The following is a 14,467-nucleotide window of genomic DNA, read 5'->3' on the forward strand; positions in this document are numbered from 1 at the left end:
ACCTCACCTTCAATTTAGAGCAATAATCCTCATGCCCCCCGTGCATGAATTTTGCTGAAATCCAAGAGTTTGGTGATTCTGAAAATGAAAAGTAAGAAGGTCTAACTCAGTCTCAGCTGCTCTGGTGATGTGGGTCTACCCACCCCTTTCAGGTCAGGTGAGAGCATCGCGCCTGTGAAGGCAGGAATTTACCGTCTTCACTTGAAACCCTGTCCCCACGGAGACTTTTCCATCCGTGCCCGTGTTCTGCTCTACTGTGAATTTGGTCCTAGCTCTGGGATCATCCAAACACCACCAACGACCCAGACTCGAACCTTCGATTTAGTTTCTCCTGGCTCGGGGATGGCAGTCTTACCAGATGCCAAAGCCCCTTGGGGTTCTTCATTGAAGAGTTAGGCTCCCACCCCCACCCCAGAAATATGCGCGCGCACACACAGGTCTGCATAAAATCACAGGGGTTCACAGGCCTGTAAAGTCTGACTGCACTAGATCAAGATTCTGTTCCAGGGAATCCTGCACTTCGTGCATGAACTTGAGTGAATCACCCTCCCTGGAGAAGCCATTGAAACTCTGTGAGGCCAAGAATTTAAGAAACTATTGTCATTCCTTTCTGAATTGTGGTTAATTCCTTTCCTTGGAGAGGATTCAGCCAGAGCTCTGCAATTAAGCACAGTAAACAGGCCGGGGAACATCGACATATCAATACAGGCTGTTTGGGTTTGGAAAGGCGGCCCTTCCCCCGGAGGCCTGGCTCCCGGCCAGCAGGGTGATGGCTGAGTGACAGGGCTACGTGCGCTGCGTGAGGGTGGCAGCCAGCCCACACCCGAGCACACCGCAGGGCAGACTGCGGAGGGAACCGGCACAGGGCGGCCCTCCCCCAGCGCTACCCGAGTCACCAGAGAAATGTTTTGAATAAGGGCTTCCTTGCACTTATGAAATCAGCAAAAGTCAGCCAGACTCAGGGTGAAGGACATTAAGAGAGGCGTTTAACCATATCCTTTCCGAGGCCTTTCTCTATATTGTAACAGCTGCTGTTTCCTGAGGACCTAGGTAGCCAGGTGGCACTTTGGGGAGGCGCTTTCCACATACCATCCCATTTCATTTCCTGATGGTGGGGAAGATGAGCAGCAGCCATCTGCCCGGAGTCTCCCTGCTCACAAGTTCTCAGGAGAATTCATTAAACCCCCCCACAACCTCCAAGGTATCTTCTTTGTATAGAAAAACAAATTCATGAGTAATCCTTAAGGCAATATGGGGGTAGGGACTCACAATATTTAACTTCTTTTAATGTGAGAAATAGTCTTATCAGAAAAACAAAACTTGACCTGCAGCTCTCAGAAAGGTTCTGAGCGTAAGAGAAAAACAAGAATGTTTGTGGTTGCAGGACTGTCAGAAAATTAAGTGTGGTTGTCCTTAAATTCTCATCTGCCATGAATCCTCAAACATGTAAAGGGAATCCATAACTCAAATATAATTGGTTAAGACAAGATTTTATAAATGGGTAATAAAAAAAAAAGTTACCAGTCAAAACACATCATGAAAAACGCCTTGAGACAATCTTCTTAAGCTAAGAAAAACCAGGCAAACACTTTACCTGCAATTCCCTAGGGACACTGCAACTATGCTGGAAAAAATAAAGTCAGAAAACTTTCTAGGAAGCCAGATCGTATATTTACATGTGCCCTTCAGCGCCTGGAAAAATATAACTGTTCAATGAAAGACATGACACACACAAAATCAGTTGGAATTAGAACTTGTGACATTCAGGAGACGCATTGGTTTACTGAACAAATATTTGTATAGTGCTTTACTACGCGCCTGACACTGTTCTAGGGGATTCATGAATATTCCCACATTCAATATTCATAAATATCCCCATAAGGCAGGAGCCATCCTTATATCCATTTTACAGATGGGGAAACTGAGGCACCAGGCGGTTCGGTCCCTTGCCTTCTCGAACCCAGTTAGTCTCGCTACAGAGTGTGACGCCTCCATCATCACGCCACGCTTCGTCAGCACTGCTGACCTAATGTCTAACATGAACCAAGTCATCCACTTTGGGGGGAACGGAGATCTTCAGTTCTACTTGAAGTATTTGAATCCCTCTCACCCTTGCCTAGCACCCTTTCCATAATCGTAGAAAACTATAAAGTGCAAAAAAAAAAAAAAAAAGACAAAAATATGAAAAAGAAGTGCTTGGTATTAAGTCTGTGACAGAAAGCTCCAAGGTGCTGGTGGAGGGGGAAGGGCAGTTAAGAAAAAGCACAGGGCAAAGGGGACTGACTCAGTCCTGGCAAAAAGGACCAGCCGTCCACACGGTCTTTGCTTCAGATACTCCCGCTGCAGGGCAGACTCTCTCCTCTCTGAACGCTCCGCAGCCCCAGCGCAGCCCACATCTGCTTTGGATGCAATCGCTCAACAATTAGCCCAGGTCATCCCCAGGCTGCTCTTCCCAGGCCCAGGTTCTATGGGAGGAAGTCGGCGCCTCGGGATCTTTCCTTGTTAGCTCAGGTCAACACCAGCCAAGGTTTTCACACTCATTTCAAAGTCAGAAGATAAATGACCGATGAAGAAAAAAATGTCAAGGAAATACAAAGTGTTTTTGTAAACAGACCAGCACCTGGTAAACGCAAAGGAATGCCAGAGATGAGATAAATTGTCCTTACTCACGCGCAAAGCTTGCTCAGGAGACAAGGCCAGGAGGACCGTGTTAACTGGAATTCACTGTATACAGAACGTTCTAAAAATCACGTTAACTAGAATACCCTGGATACAGACCCACTGAGGCTGAGAGGAGGGGTGAGATCCAGAAGGGTAACTTAGAGGAGTAGAAAGTAAAAGTCTCCTCTAAGAGCAAAGCATAAACTATTTTGGGGAGCAGCAAGGGGACTAGAAATAAAGGAGTGGCAGGCTCTGAATTTGGGGGACAGGGATCATTAATGTAGGTGTCCCATGCTCTTCCAAGATATATACAAAGCCCCATTTTACAAACAGAGGGTGACCCAAAGTAACTCATGGAACGTTATAGAACTAACGTGGTCTTTCCACCACTAAACACTGTTTCTAAAATACCAGGAAGCATCTGTGAACTGAAAACACGTCCTCTTATTTCCAGAGCAACCACTTCAACTCCAAGATCAAGCAACAAGGCTGATTCTCAGATGCCTCTCCTGGCTTATCAAATACAGACTCAAACCTTAAACTGAAAAATCAAAGGCCTCCATGCAGAAGTCAGAAAAGGCCAAGCAGCAGCTACTCTCCACCCTTCTCCAGGTCCTATCACTGACTCCCGTTGAGCTGGATTTGGTTGTCAGCGTTGCTCCCCACCCTCAAAGGGCTCCTCATCTCCGCCTTCTCAGGTCTCCTAGTGGGCAGCCATCCGACCCGGGAGGCCAGAGACCACCTTAGGCTTCTGTGTGGGATTCACAGGGAGCACATGATAGCACATAACCAAAGCAGGCTGCGCTTCCGGTTCATGCTCATCCAAAATCACGAGGCTCCTGTCCCCTTCCTCCCGGTGCCCTCAGCTCACGTGCTTGCGAGACTGTTGGGCACGTGGAGGGCGGCAACACCCTCCAGTCATTAACAAAGATTCTTCCTTCCCCCTCCATTTAACGTGAACGGGAGCGGGTCGGTTCCCAACTGCGTTCCAATTCTGGCTCTAGAAAATTCAAGCTTCCTTATACAAATGTCTTAACACGTTAACAGGTGGTAGGTTTTTCTCAAAAATCTCCCAAAAAACTTCACATGCTTGTATGTTCTCGTATTAGCAATGAAGAAACTCAGATCTGAGCAAACGACTGCACTCTGATTTTCTTGCTAACTGAGGAAGTGTGGGAAGATACAGCACCACCCTTGTTTAGCCTCCTCTTTTTCATTTTACTCGGGGTTTCTCAAACTTCAGCATGTGTGAGAATCACCTGGAAGACTCCGAGCTTCCGATTCATGGGGTTTGGGGAGAGGCACAAGAACCTGCCCTTACGGCAAGTTTCTAGACAACGCTGATGCCGCTGGTTCAATAACCCCACTTTGAGAACCATGGCTATTCTGTTGCTACTTTGCGCAACGCCTCACCCTAGATGATAAAAGACAGTAATCAGTCAACCGCGCTGGAGACTTTGGGGAGGGTGGCGGGTAGACGGAGAGGCGGTGGGTACGGCGGCAAGGGAGAGGAATTCCTCAGGCAGTTTCTGGCACAGGCGTGGCCGTGTGACTCCTAAAGCTGGCAGGACACATTCCAGTTGCAACGCAGCATCGCTGAGGATTACTGTCGTGTCAGCGCTGGAGCGTGAGCGCTGGTGGGAGTCTCTTCGGAACCAAGTATGAAGCACTGAGAGCACCTATTTGCCCTCTCAGATGGAAAGTCAGTCTCAATTTTCACTTAATTCCCTATTATCCCGGAGATGGATAAATATTGTATCCATGGTACAGATGAGGAAAGCAAGGCTCAGAAAACGGACTTGCCCAAGATCACAGCGAGATGAACTAAAATGTAAAATGCCCATCCTAGGGCCTAGTGGTAGGTACCAAATAAATTAAATTAAAATATAAAAATAAAAATCCGGGGCGCCTGGGTGGCACAGCGGTTAAGCGTCTGCCTTCGGCTCGGCGTGATCCCGGCGTCATGGGATCGAGCCCCACATCAGGCTCCTCCGCTATGAGCCTGCTTCTTCCTCTCCCACTCCCCCTGCTTGTGTTCCCTCTCTCGCTGGCTGTCTCTATCTCCGTCGAATAAATAAAATCTTTAAAAAAAAATAAAAATAAAAATAAAAATCCATCTCATTCATGTGAAGAAGTGGAGATGGAGGTCCTGAGACACCACTTGCCAGAACCAGGATCAGAGGCCGGGGTGTAAGCTCAATGCTCCTCGGTTTTCTCGCTTCCCTGCGCCAGACCCATTTGTATGAGCTGCCGGGACCCAGGCGTGACGTGCGTACCTTCTGGGGCCAAGAATAAAATTTCACAACTGAGAAAAAGAAACCTCATAAAGCCAAAGCCTTGTCTTTGAGATGCTCCTTCATAGCATGTTAATATAATAAAATATTTAAACACTTTGACATCAAATTAGGGGCCACACTGCAAAATCTTTTTTTCACCTAACAAAATATTTATAGCTTTTTTGACACCGTGACATCCTTTGAAATCAAAGTTCCTTTTGAAGATGAAGTTAAGCCAAGCACCTGTGAATAGTAAGAGACTATTCCAAGGCACCAAAAGTATATATCAAGCTTAACAGTCTCTGCCTTCAAGGAATTTATAAGTAAATGGAGGCTAAGGTAAGTAAGTAAATATAGATACATATGTATGTAGCAGGGAGGCTCGGACTGAGCTACCCAGAGAGCTCTGGGAAGCAGAAGCAAAGGCTGCGTGGAGAAGGCACTAAGATTCTGAAGAGAGGAAGACAATAGGGAAGTTCAGTGTGCTTGGCAAATCACCTTCTAGCATTTCAGGGAGCGGGAGGGAAGGAAGTGGGCCAGCAGGAGATTAAGTGTGGAAGGGTCAAATGGGTTCAGACACGGAGGGCCTGAAGCCACATGGTAAGAAGTTCGCAGCACAGACAGCAGACACTGGGATGAGAGCATTGGGTTTGATGAAAGCATGGAGACGACATGATTAGTGTTGGGTTTTGGACTACTTACATTCTGGCAAAATCATTCAAATGGATCACAGGGAGAACAAGAAACAAATGCAGGTGATTTATGGTTAAAATAAGTCTCTTTAAAATAATTCCCTCCTCAGGGATTCCTACTATGAAAACAAAACAAAATTTAAAGGGAAAAAAAAAAGAGACAAAACCTGAGGTTCCACAGTGAACCTAAAACGAAACAAAAACAAAAATCCAAAAGAGTCCCAAAATAGGCCAAATCTGAACCAATAATATTACATGTTCCTTCCTGAATATTCGATATTCTGTGCTTTAAAAAGGTTTTATTTAGGGACGTCTGGCTGGCTCAGTGGGTAGAGCATGGGACTCTTGATCTTGGGGTTGTGAGTGTGAGCCCCACACTGGGTGTAGAGAGTCCTAAAAAAATAAAATCTTAAAAGAAATAATTTAATAATTAAAATTAAGAATAAAAGATAAATAAAAAGGTTTTGTTTATCCACCCATTCCAGTCATTCCAATTAACCTGCAAAACAGTATGAATCCAAAAGAAGCCATCCAAAAAAGCCCAAAAGCACACACACAAAAATAACTGTCAGTTCTGTGTGGGGTACAGAGCTCTCAGAGTAACAGTCCCTCAGGTTTAACTAGAAAGATGGGGAGAAAGTGGAGGGGGCGTGGAAGGAGGGGCACAGGCAGAATCTTCGTTCTATGCTTTGTCTGGAGAACACAGAGCAAGCAAAGAAGTTCGGACTAATTCAAACCGTATGTCCTTACTACCTCCAAGCAATGCTCTGAAGAGTATTATCCTGAATACTTCCAAACAACTTCACGCTCCCCCAGCAGAGCCAAAAATAGATGTCACTGACACCTGGACTTGAGTTTGTCATTTTGTTTTCTTCCCAGTGAAAAAATAACCAAGACTCCCATCATATTCTTTGATCCTTTCCATCTTGGAGCTTTTTTTAATATGGTAATAGCATTTTGGCCTCATTTTGGAAGGAAAAATAATATTTAGTATAAAATAGGCACATTTTTTCCAGAACTTGAGAAACACTGATAACTCTGTCTCCTGAAGGATAAAAAACTGGAATGGCCTAATAAGGAGGTATTAACATGGCACAGAACTTGAGGGACACTCACTGAGGAGGTACCAAATGCATCCAGTCCAAGATCTGAAAGCCTGCATTATCCGACTGTACATCCCCATGTCCATACACCCCCATGTCCGTAAGGCTGGGATCGAGTTGGGGGAGGGGGTGAAAAATATAACCCTCAGTCACTCCCAGCTCACCACACCAAGAATAGGAATGTAACCCACCCATTTTTGATTGAGAATCAAAAGAAGATACAAAATTAAGGTAAGTGCCACCCTGGTTTAAGATTGAAATAATTGAGGGAAACGGGGTATAAATTCTATGTATAATGAACCAAGCTAACTAATCTCGCTTGGCAAACAGACACATGGCTCTGAATCAGAGCCAAATCAACGGCTCCTGGCCACCTGCCAAAACCGAATTCCTTAGTCTGGCATCATAAAATGATTTGTCTGTCGCATTTACAATTCCAGTGCCTCTGGATTCCACTACCCGCTGGGCACCCCTGGCAGGAGCCCAGCAGAATACATCTGAACTATCATTACCGTCAGAACGTCAGCATTTGACAAACACTAGAGAAAAATGACACCCATTTCTTAGAGCAATATTAGTTAACTACAAAGTGATACTACAAAGAACGGTCAAATCTGTTGCTGTAATAATTAACAAAGAATGAATAACCTTCTCCATAGTGCTAACCTGCAAGCTGCTTCCTGGGTGCTCAATAGACTTGGGTCAAAATGTCACTTAATGTACCCAAGGCCACAAAGGTGTGTCAGAGGCAGAGGTCTTGCCAAACTGAGTAAACGTGGCCCACAGGCAAGGTCCTCCACGTTTTATCCTGAAGGGCACAATACTGGGGTGCTAGGAGATGCTTCTCATACGTGCTCTGCTTGTTATGGGTTAAACTCCACCCCACCTTTGAGCTTCAGCAGAAAAATCTTCCATACATGGTATGTTTTCAGAACGGAGTTGTAACATGCAAGGCTGCTTGTTATTTACAAATTTGAAATTTTTCTAGCCAGAGTCAGGATACAGGAAGGAATTTACAAATTTTGCTTGAGCTGAGCAAGGTCAGAAAGGAAAATAATTCATGACACCCAAAAGTCGAATGCACTTAATTCCACCTAAGGGTGTTTATCAATCTTAAGTCATCACTACATTCAAAATTCCCAAATCACATGCTGATGTGGTTGAATTAACTGAAAGACCCTGTCTCCTAGTCTGACTCAGGAAGCAAGCCCCTCTCTAAAGCACCTTCCTTTGCTCAGGCCCAAGACACACCCCAATCCCTTCTCGAAGGCTTGCGTAAGACCTCATCTCTCCAAATATAAAAACACCTTACCTGCTGAGTGATTGACGGGCTTGATGGGTGTGATTTCCCATACCTCTCTAGCTCTAAAGACCTGTGTTATTAAAGGTCTGTGTATTTTTGGTCACTTATTTTAAGTATATTTTGGTCACTTCTCATTTTAAGTAAACAGAGAAATTGCTGAAAGCCCAAAAAAGAGAAAACAAACATGACAAATCATTGTACAAGGGGACTGTTTAACCAGAAAAAAGGAAAGCAAAGTTGGTGACAACTATCTCACCCCACTCTGTTTTCAGCATACTTCTTCTTTAGGTAGTTTTATAATCGCTTTCCACCTCCCTTTGCCTGTCCGTGTACAGGTCCACTGCAGTGCAAGGCATTTAATTATTAGTGAATAAATAAATTAAACTGATACCTGTTGATCTGCCACTTCACTGCAAGCAGATAAGGTATGGTGGAGTGGCCAGGGGCCCAAAATTGAGCAAAAGAAACTATAAGGTAAACACACACACACACACACACACACACACACACACACACACCACACACACACCCTACTGTCTTCTCCTTGCTCCTAAGTGTCATTCAACAAAATAGCCCAAAAACATTATGAAAACTCACCCAATGGGGAAACCTGCTTCCCGGTCACTGAGGTTGTATCCTATAAATTATTTCCTTGAATTAATATCCTTCCTCCAGGAACTAAATTATTTTTAAAAACAAAACCTTTTCTAGAAATTCCTCACATTCTTACAAGAAGATATTCCAGTGCTTCAAACTCAGTGTCTCCTCCCCCTAAAATATCTTATTCACAGATAGACTTTTAAGATCGTAATTACAGAGACACTGTGCATGGTGTCTAGTCCTCAAAACACCATGCTCTAAGAACTGGACCTTTCGTCGGCCCTGGCAACTGTGGTTTCATATGATTCTACATTCCCACTACCACTCTCAACCCAGGCTGACAGGTCCCCTGGACCAAGGTGAAACCATCAGACTTTACTCCAGAGAATGAAAACAGGGATTCTGGAATGTTAGTCAAGGCTCTGTGGCTGAGGTGGCCATTGTGAGGCAGCCATCTTGAGCCATATGCATGGAGGGGCGGCCAAAGCTAGATGGTAAGCAGATTGGGGTTGAAATCAAGTGCACACGCAGACGAGCAAAGATGAGGGCCATAAAGCTCCGGAGGAAACAACTACCACACCAGCTGTCCTTCGGACTTTCGGGTTCCTAGTTCATGGCCCCAGTCTTCTATGAACCCTGATTGCATTTCCTGCCCTTGGGTCCTGAGACATATCCTGATCTTTGAAGTATATTAGGCCATTTTTGCTTAAAGTACCTTGCAACCATGATAAGCTCCCTTGAGTAAGAGATATTCCCAATATCACATGAGAAGGGTGGGCTCAGCAGCAGAGGAACAAGCCCACCACCTTGCAACACACTTTCTTTTATTCATAACTTCTTGCTGTGTCATCTTTTGTCTGTGCTGCCTCGCGAGGACTGATGCATCTGTTCACAATACAACTGTCCAGAACTACTCCAGTCAGGGAGCCTAACAACCAACCCTGTTACCAAATACTTTTCCTGCACAACAGTAGGAAAACGTTAGCCCAGCGCTCCGCTTTCTTCTTCAGTGTTTGGGTTCTGCCTTTTTGCTGTTTTAAGCTTGAGAATTAGTCGAGTGGGAACTACAGGATCCTATAATTCGAAAGTACATGGGAAAGGAAACTCTAGGAGGCAGGGATTATGCCTGTTTACCTTGGTATCCCCAGCCCCTACGCAGTACCCCACACAGAGCGAGCGCCACTGCACAAATCAAAGGACGAAAAGGAGAATAGTCAAGAACACGAACTCTGGAGTCAGATCTGGGTTGGAATTCTAAATCTTCTGCTTACAGCCTTGTAACATTCAGAGGGGCACAGAATTCCGCTGAGAATTTTATGTACGTTATCTTATTTAATGCTCCTTCCCCCAGAAAGCTTTAAGGTATTATTACCCCTCGTTTTACACTTGGTGAAAAGTAAGCAACTTACCTGAGGCCACAAAGTTCCTGAGCTGGAGCCTAAGCCCCTAACAACCTAGGATAAACGGCTGTTTACCACTCACTTTGTGACCTTGGGGAAATGATTTAATCACTCAATTTGCTGAAGATTGTGGTTCTGAAGACTAAATCAGATAGACAGTGTTTATAAAGTGCTTAGCACAGTGCCAGACGGGCAAAATGCTCAATAAAAAGTAGTTATTGTTCTTAAAGTTACTAAATAGTGAGCCTTCAGTGAGATGCTTCAAGCAGGAGAACATTTGGTTCTATAAATTACACGTTCTCTGGAAAACAGCCATTTCCAAGATCGAGGCAGCCAAAGCAAAAGGAGCAAATGATGACCAATATTTATCTTGGATATGGTCTAAATTCTCCAAAAGGGAGTTATAGATAAGAAATCTCTTGATAGCCTGAAAGCAATGACCATGCTTGCAGTTAGGGGGCGCCATGCTGCTGTGCATTTTAGGAAACCACTTCCCCAAAGGGTCTCCAGCACCCTTGGATTTTTTCCCAACAAAGTGGAGAAAGATAAATTCTGACTGGTAACAACTTTTTTGGCACGAAGAGGGGAAGCCTTTAATATTTCTTTCCATTCTCTTTCACAATTTCAACTTTAGGTCCAACATATATATTTCTATTTTCTTCCCAATGCCTTTGCTTTTGCTTTTGCTTCACTGAGATAAAGGGCATTCTTGCATTATCCGATGACCTTTAAAAGTCCAAGGAAAAAAAGTATTTAATTAGGATGATCGGGTTAATAGACATAACCCCAAGAAATATCTAAAAAACAACTGGTCTAAAACAAATGTATAAATTGGCGATTATTGAAAATGGGTCATAAGAGGATAATTCATTACACTCACCTCTGTACCTCACATACATGTTTGAAATTTTCCATAATAACCCATTACAAATAAATTTTGAAAATAAATGTACACATTCTACCTTTTCTACTGAAAACCTACTTGGAGGGTGCGGCAGGAAACTTGGTTTATATCACAGCTCTGGGAAGGTGGAGTAAGGCACTCAGTTTAGGGAAGAGAAGAAAGTTAAACTAACGTGAAACTAATATAAATCACTTAGAGAAATGCTTTAATAAGACCCAAGGCCACAGAGCTAAGGAGAACTGTATAACAGGCAACTCAAACTTTTTATTTTTGACTCTAATAATTGTTTGCTCAAGCCTGGTTTTACATTTGGCTCCAGTTGACCACGGAATATCCCAACCTAGAGGTGATTTTTCTAAAGGACGGGAATGAAGAGCTTTGTGCCAAAACAACCAAAGAAAAGCTGGAGATCTAGGTATGGATAGAAGATGCACTTCTCTTTTCAATTCAGTCACCTTCTGAAAGGGTTAACTGAGAAGTTATTTGTTCTACCCAGAAGATAATCTATAACTGAAGAATCTTATCTAGAGATCTTTCTTTTTCCTCACCCAGACGTACACAGTGTTTCTCATTCAATTTGTCGAGTCCAATTCTAGCCTACAACCCTACCACGGACAGTCCTTTAAGTCAAAGGTAAACACAAATACTTAACTTTCAAATTTGTTAGTGACATCTTCCTACCAATTAATTCTGACCTCCCTCTGAGCAAATTAGGTTTCTAGAAGGCTGGGGGTAACATTCTTAGCACCTGAGTTGAAATGAAACTTGAAAAACTGATAAGAAGCCATCTGCTCTTCCAGATTGAAGCAACAAGCACTTCTGTAACACTGAGGCTAGCCCTTCCCCCCTGCCATTCCCACCCCGGGGAGGGGAGGCAAGGTCACTCGGCGCAAAAACAAAACTAACCAAGACAAATGGCTTTCTAATCACCCAAATGATAAAAAGAGGAAAGAAACACTTCAACGTCAATCTTTTACAGAGTCCAGGTAACTGAATTTTCCCCAAATCAAAATAAAATTTAGAAAGCAGCATTTTCTCCCAAGATTTACTTTATTTGTGTCTGATTAGTAAGTGTTCTCAGACATTTTATTCATCTCCCCCTGGCTTGAAAGGCATGCAGCAATGTCTTTTCTCCCCTACACTGTTCCCCCACTCCAACCTCTTCCTTTCTACACATTTCCAGTCTTCATTACTTGCCCTTTATTACAAGTGTCCCCTGAGTCTATGAGACAAATGAGACGATAATGGTATGATTTATCAAAGGGTCAATCTCGAACTGAGAAATACTACATGTCTTATTAAAGAATGGTGCACCTTTCTCCTCATGGTAGGATGCGCTGCCTCGCTGTGTTCAAGGAAAAGTTTTCTACAGCTCCGAGTGCCCCTTGACCAGTCCGCAATAAAAGTGCAAATCACTCAGAACTGCCACTGGAAAATTATCATTTGTGGGAAAGACTGAGTAGCTGGACTATCCCAAAGTAATGTACATGGACCAACATCGTGGTACTCCATGTTCCCACAGTCCTGCCAATCTACCTGGAAGTGTTTCCAAGATAAATTACCACCCAGGGAGTCACTTCTGGCTGGGTGAACAAAAACCTGGTTTCTTTCCAGAGGTACTTGACTACCTTCTCCCCATCACTTCACTAGTTGCTTTTAGTGGGTCTGATAGCTAGGAAAGGGAAGGTGGTGGTGTAGGGCTCAGCACCGGGAGAGAATTTTCTAATCTCTAACAAGCCAAGGGTGCCGCTCAAAAGTGAAAAGCAGCTTTACTCTTTCACAGGTCAGACTTTCTTCACACCTGCTAAACCCCACACCCCGCATCCCACACTGAGAAATCACAACTGTCTCCAGAATTCCTGAAGAGTGTTTTTTTTTTCTTTAAGGAATAGCCTCTGAACACAACGAAGTACAATAGGTGACTTTAAAGTGGCCATTTAATATCATGAATTCACACGTGTCTCAGATCATACGCAATGTTTCCAATAACCTGTCCCTCATCCGGACGTTTGAGAACCTTCACGTATTAAAATCAGACCAAGAAAAACCACAGCTTGTCCGGTTCGTACCACCCACCGGACCCATTATTTCAGTTAACAGAAGGTCATCGTAATGATACACCTGAGTCCCTTAGCACGGATTTTAGCTCGGAGGAGGGGTGGGGGAGGGGGAGCCAGACCGACTGCTCGCTTCTCGGTGAAAAACTAAAGTTCACTTGCAGCCCTGCGAAGGCAACAGACAACGGGCTCCGACTGTCCCCAGTCCCCGTCCCCGCGGGCTACAGCGGCGGCGGGGAGCCCGCGCGCGTCCTACCTTGGACCTTTCCTTGACGTAGTATTTGCCCAGCCGGCTCCCGCAGTACAGGACAAGCCTGTCGATGAGGGACAGGAGGAAGCTGATGGCCTCGCAGCCCTCCTCGTTGCCCCCGATCCACGTGATCTGGTCGCCCCGCAGGTGCCGCTTGGAGACTCCGGCGCGCGGCCCAGCCAACTGGCCGTCCCGCAGGGCGCCGTTGCAGTGCAGCTGCTTGACGCGTTCCAGAACGCAGTCGCCCACCACCTCGCCGAGGAAGTTGTCCAGGTAGCAGAAGCCGACCTCGTGCAGACAGGGCACGATGTACTCCAGGGCGATTTTCTCCAGATCCAGCCTCATGATGTGTCCCAGGGGCATCTCGCCCTCAGAGCCGAGCTCGGGGATCCCCAGCGTGCACTGAGACCCGGAGCGACCGACGCGCGCGCGCAGCCGAGGCGCGGGGAGCGTGGCCCGGGGTTCAGCTACCTGCGGTGGCCACCGTCCCCGAGCCGCCGCCGCGCCAGGGAGAGGGGAAAGTTGCTCGAAACTCTGGGAGGAGGAGCCCTTCAGAGACCAGTGGGAGTTGCGCGGGGCTCCACGGCCCGGCGCCGGACTGGCTCAGTGAGGAGTCGGAGGGCCCCTTTTGGAGATGCGGAGCCACCACTGGTGCCGCGGCGGCCCCAGGCGGGGAGAGGCTGAGGTCCAGCCCCCAAGCCGGCCGCCTCTGCGCGTCACGGGCCCCGCCCCGGCCCCGCCCCGGGTCCGCCTCCGGGACAGCCCTCCCCGGGCCCGTCACCGGCTCCCCGACTACCGCTGCCCGGCGCCAGCCTTGGTTGTTTGTCACTAGAGGAGGGGCTGGAGAACAGACGGAATTTTTAGACTGCGATCGATTTACATATGTTTTGCATAAAATCCCATCACAAACTTGAAAACCTGGATCCCAACTCTGAAAATGTAAATGAAATCAGCACACTTTACGGCCACGTTCTGGGCTGGTCACCTCTCGAACAGATTAACAAACTCCGAAACGAGTATGCGTATTTAACAGTAATCGCGTCTAGCTTTACCTGGTGCCTTTCCTTATTCCCTTTGCCTCTGCTGTTTGACCCAGGTCAGGAAACTCAAGCCACTGAAAGATTAGGAGAAATTCAGTTTTAACTAAAATTAAACATTTCCCTAACCCCTGTGTCCCCAAAGCCCTGTGTCCTCTCAGGGCGAGGGCGGGGGGGGGGGGGG

General features: G+C 45.8%; 1 protein-coding gene across 2 annotated transcripts in view; it reads right to left on the reverse strand.

Annotated features, from left to right (window-relative positions):
• Positions 1-14,467, reverse strand: part of EGLN3 (egl-9 family hypoxia inducible factor 3) — a 29,173-nt gene that overhangs the window by 13,368 nt on the left and 1,338 nt on the right. Inside the window, exon 1 of one of the 2 annotated variants that reach the window (XM_008710423.2) lies at positions 13,253-13,922. The exons of the other annotated variant lie outside the window; for it this stretch is intronic. Within the exon in view, the coding sequence (XP_008708645.1) occupies positions 13,253-13,609 (357 nt within the window). The 5' untranslated portion in view covers positions 13,610-13,922. Of the gene's footprint in view, positions 1-13,252; positions 13,923-14,467 lie in introns of those variants that run through there. 2 annotated transcript variants of the gene reach the window in all.

This window comes from Ursus maritimus, unplaced genomic scaffold, assembly GCF_017311325.1.
Source record: "Ursus maritimus isolate PB19 unplaced genomic scaffold, ASM1731132v1 scaffold_36, whole genome shotgun sequence".
Classification (NCBI taxonomy): domain Eukaryota; kingdom Metazoa; phylum Chordata; class Mammalia; order Carnivora; family Ursidae; genus Ursus; species Ursus maritimus.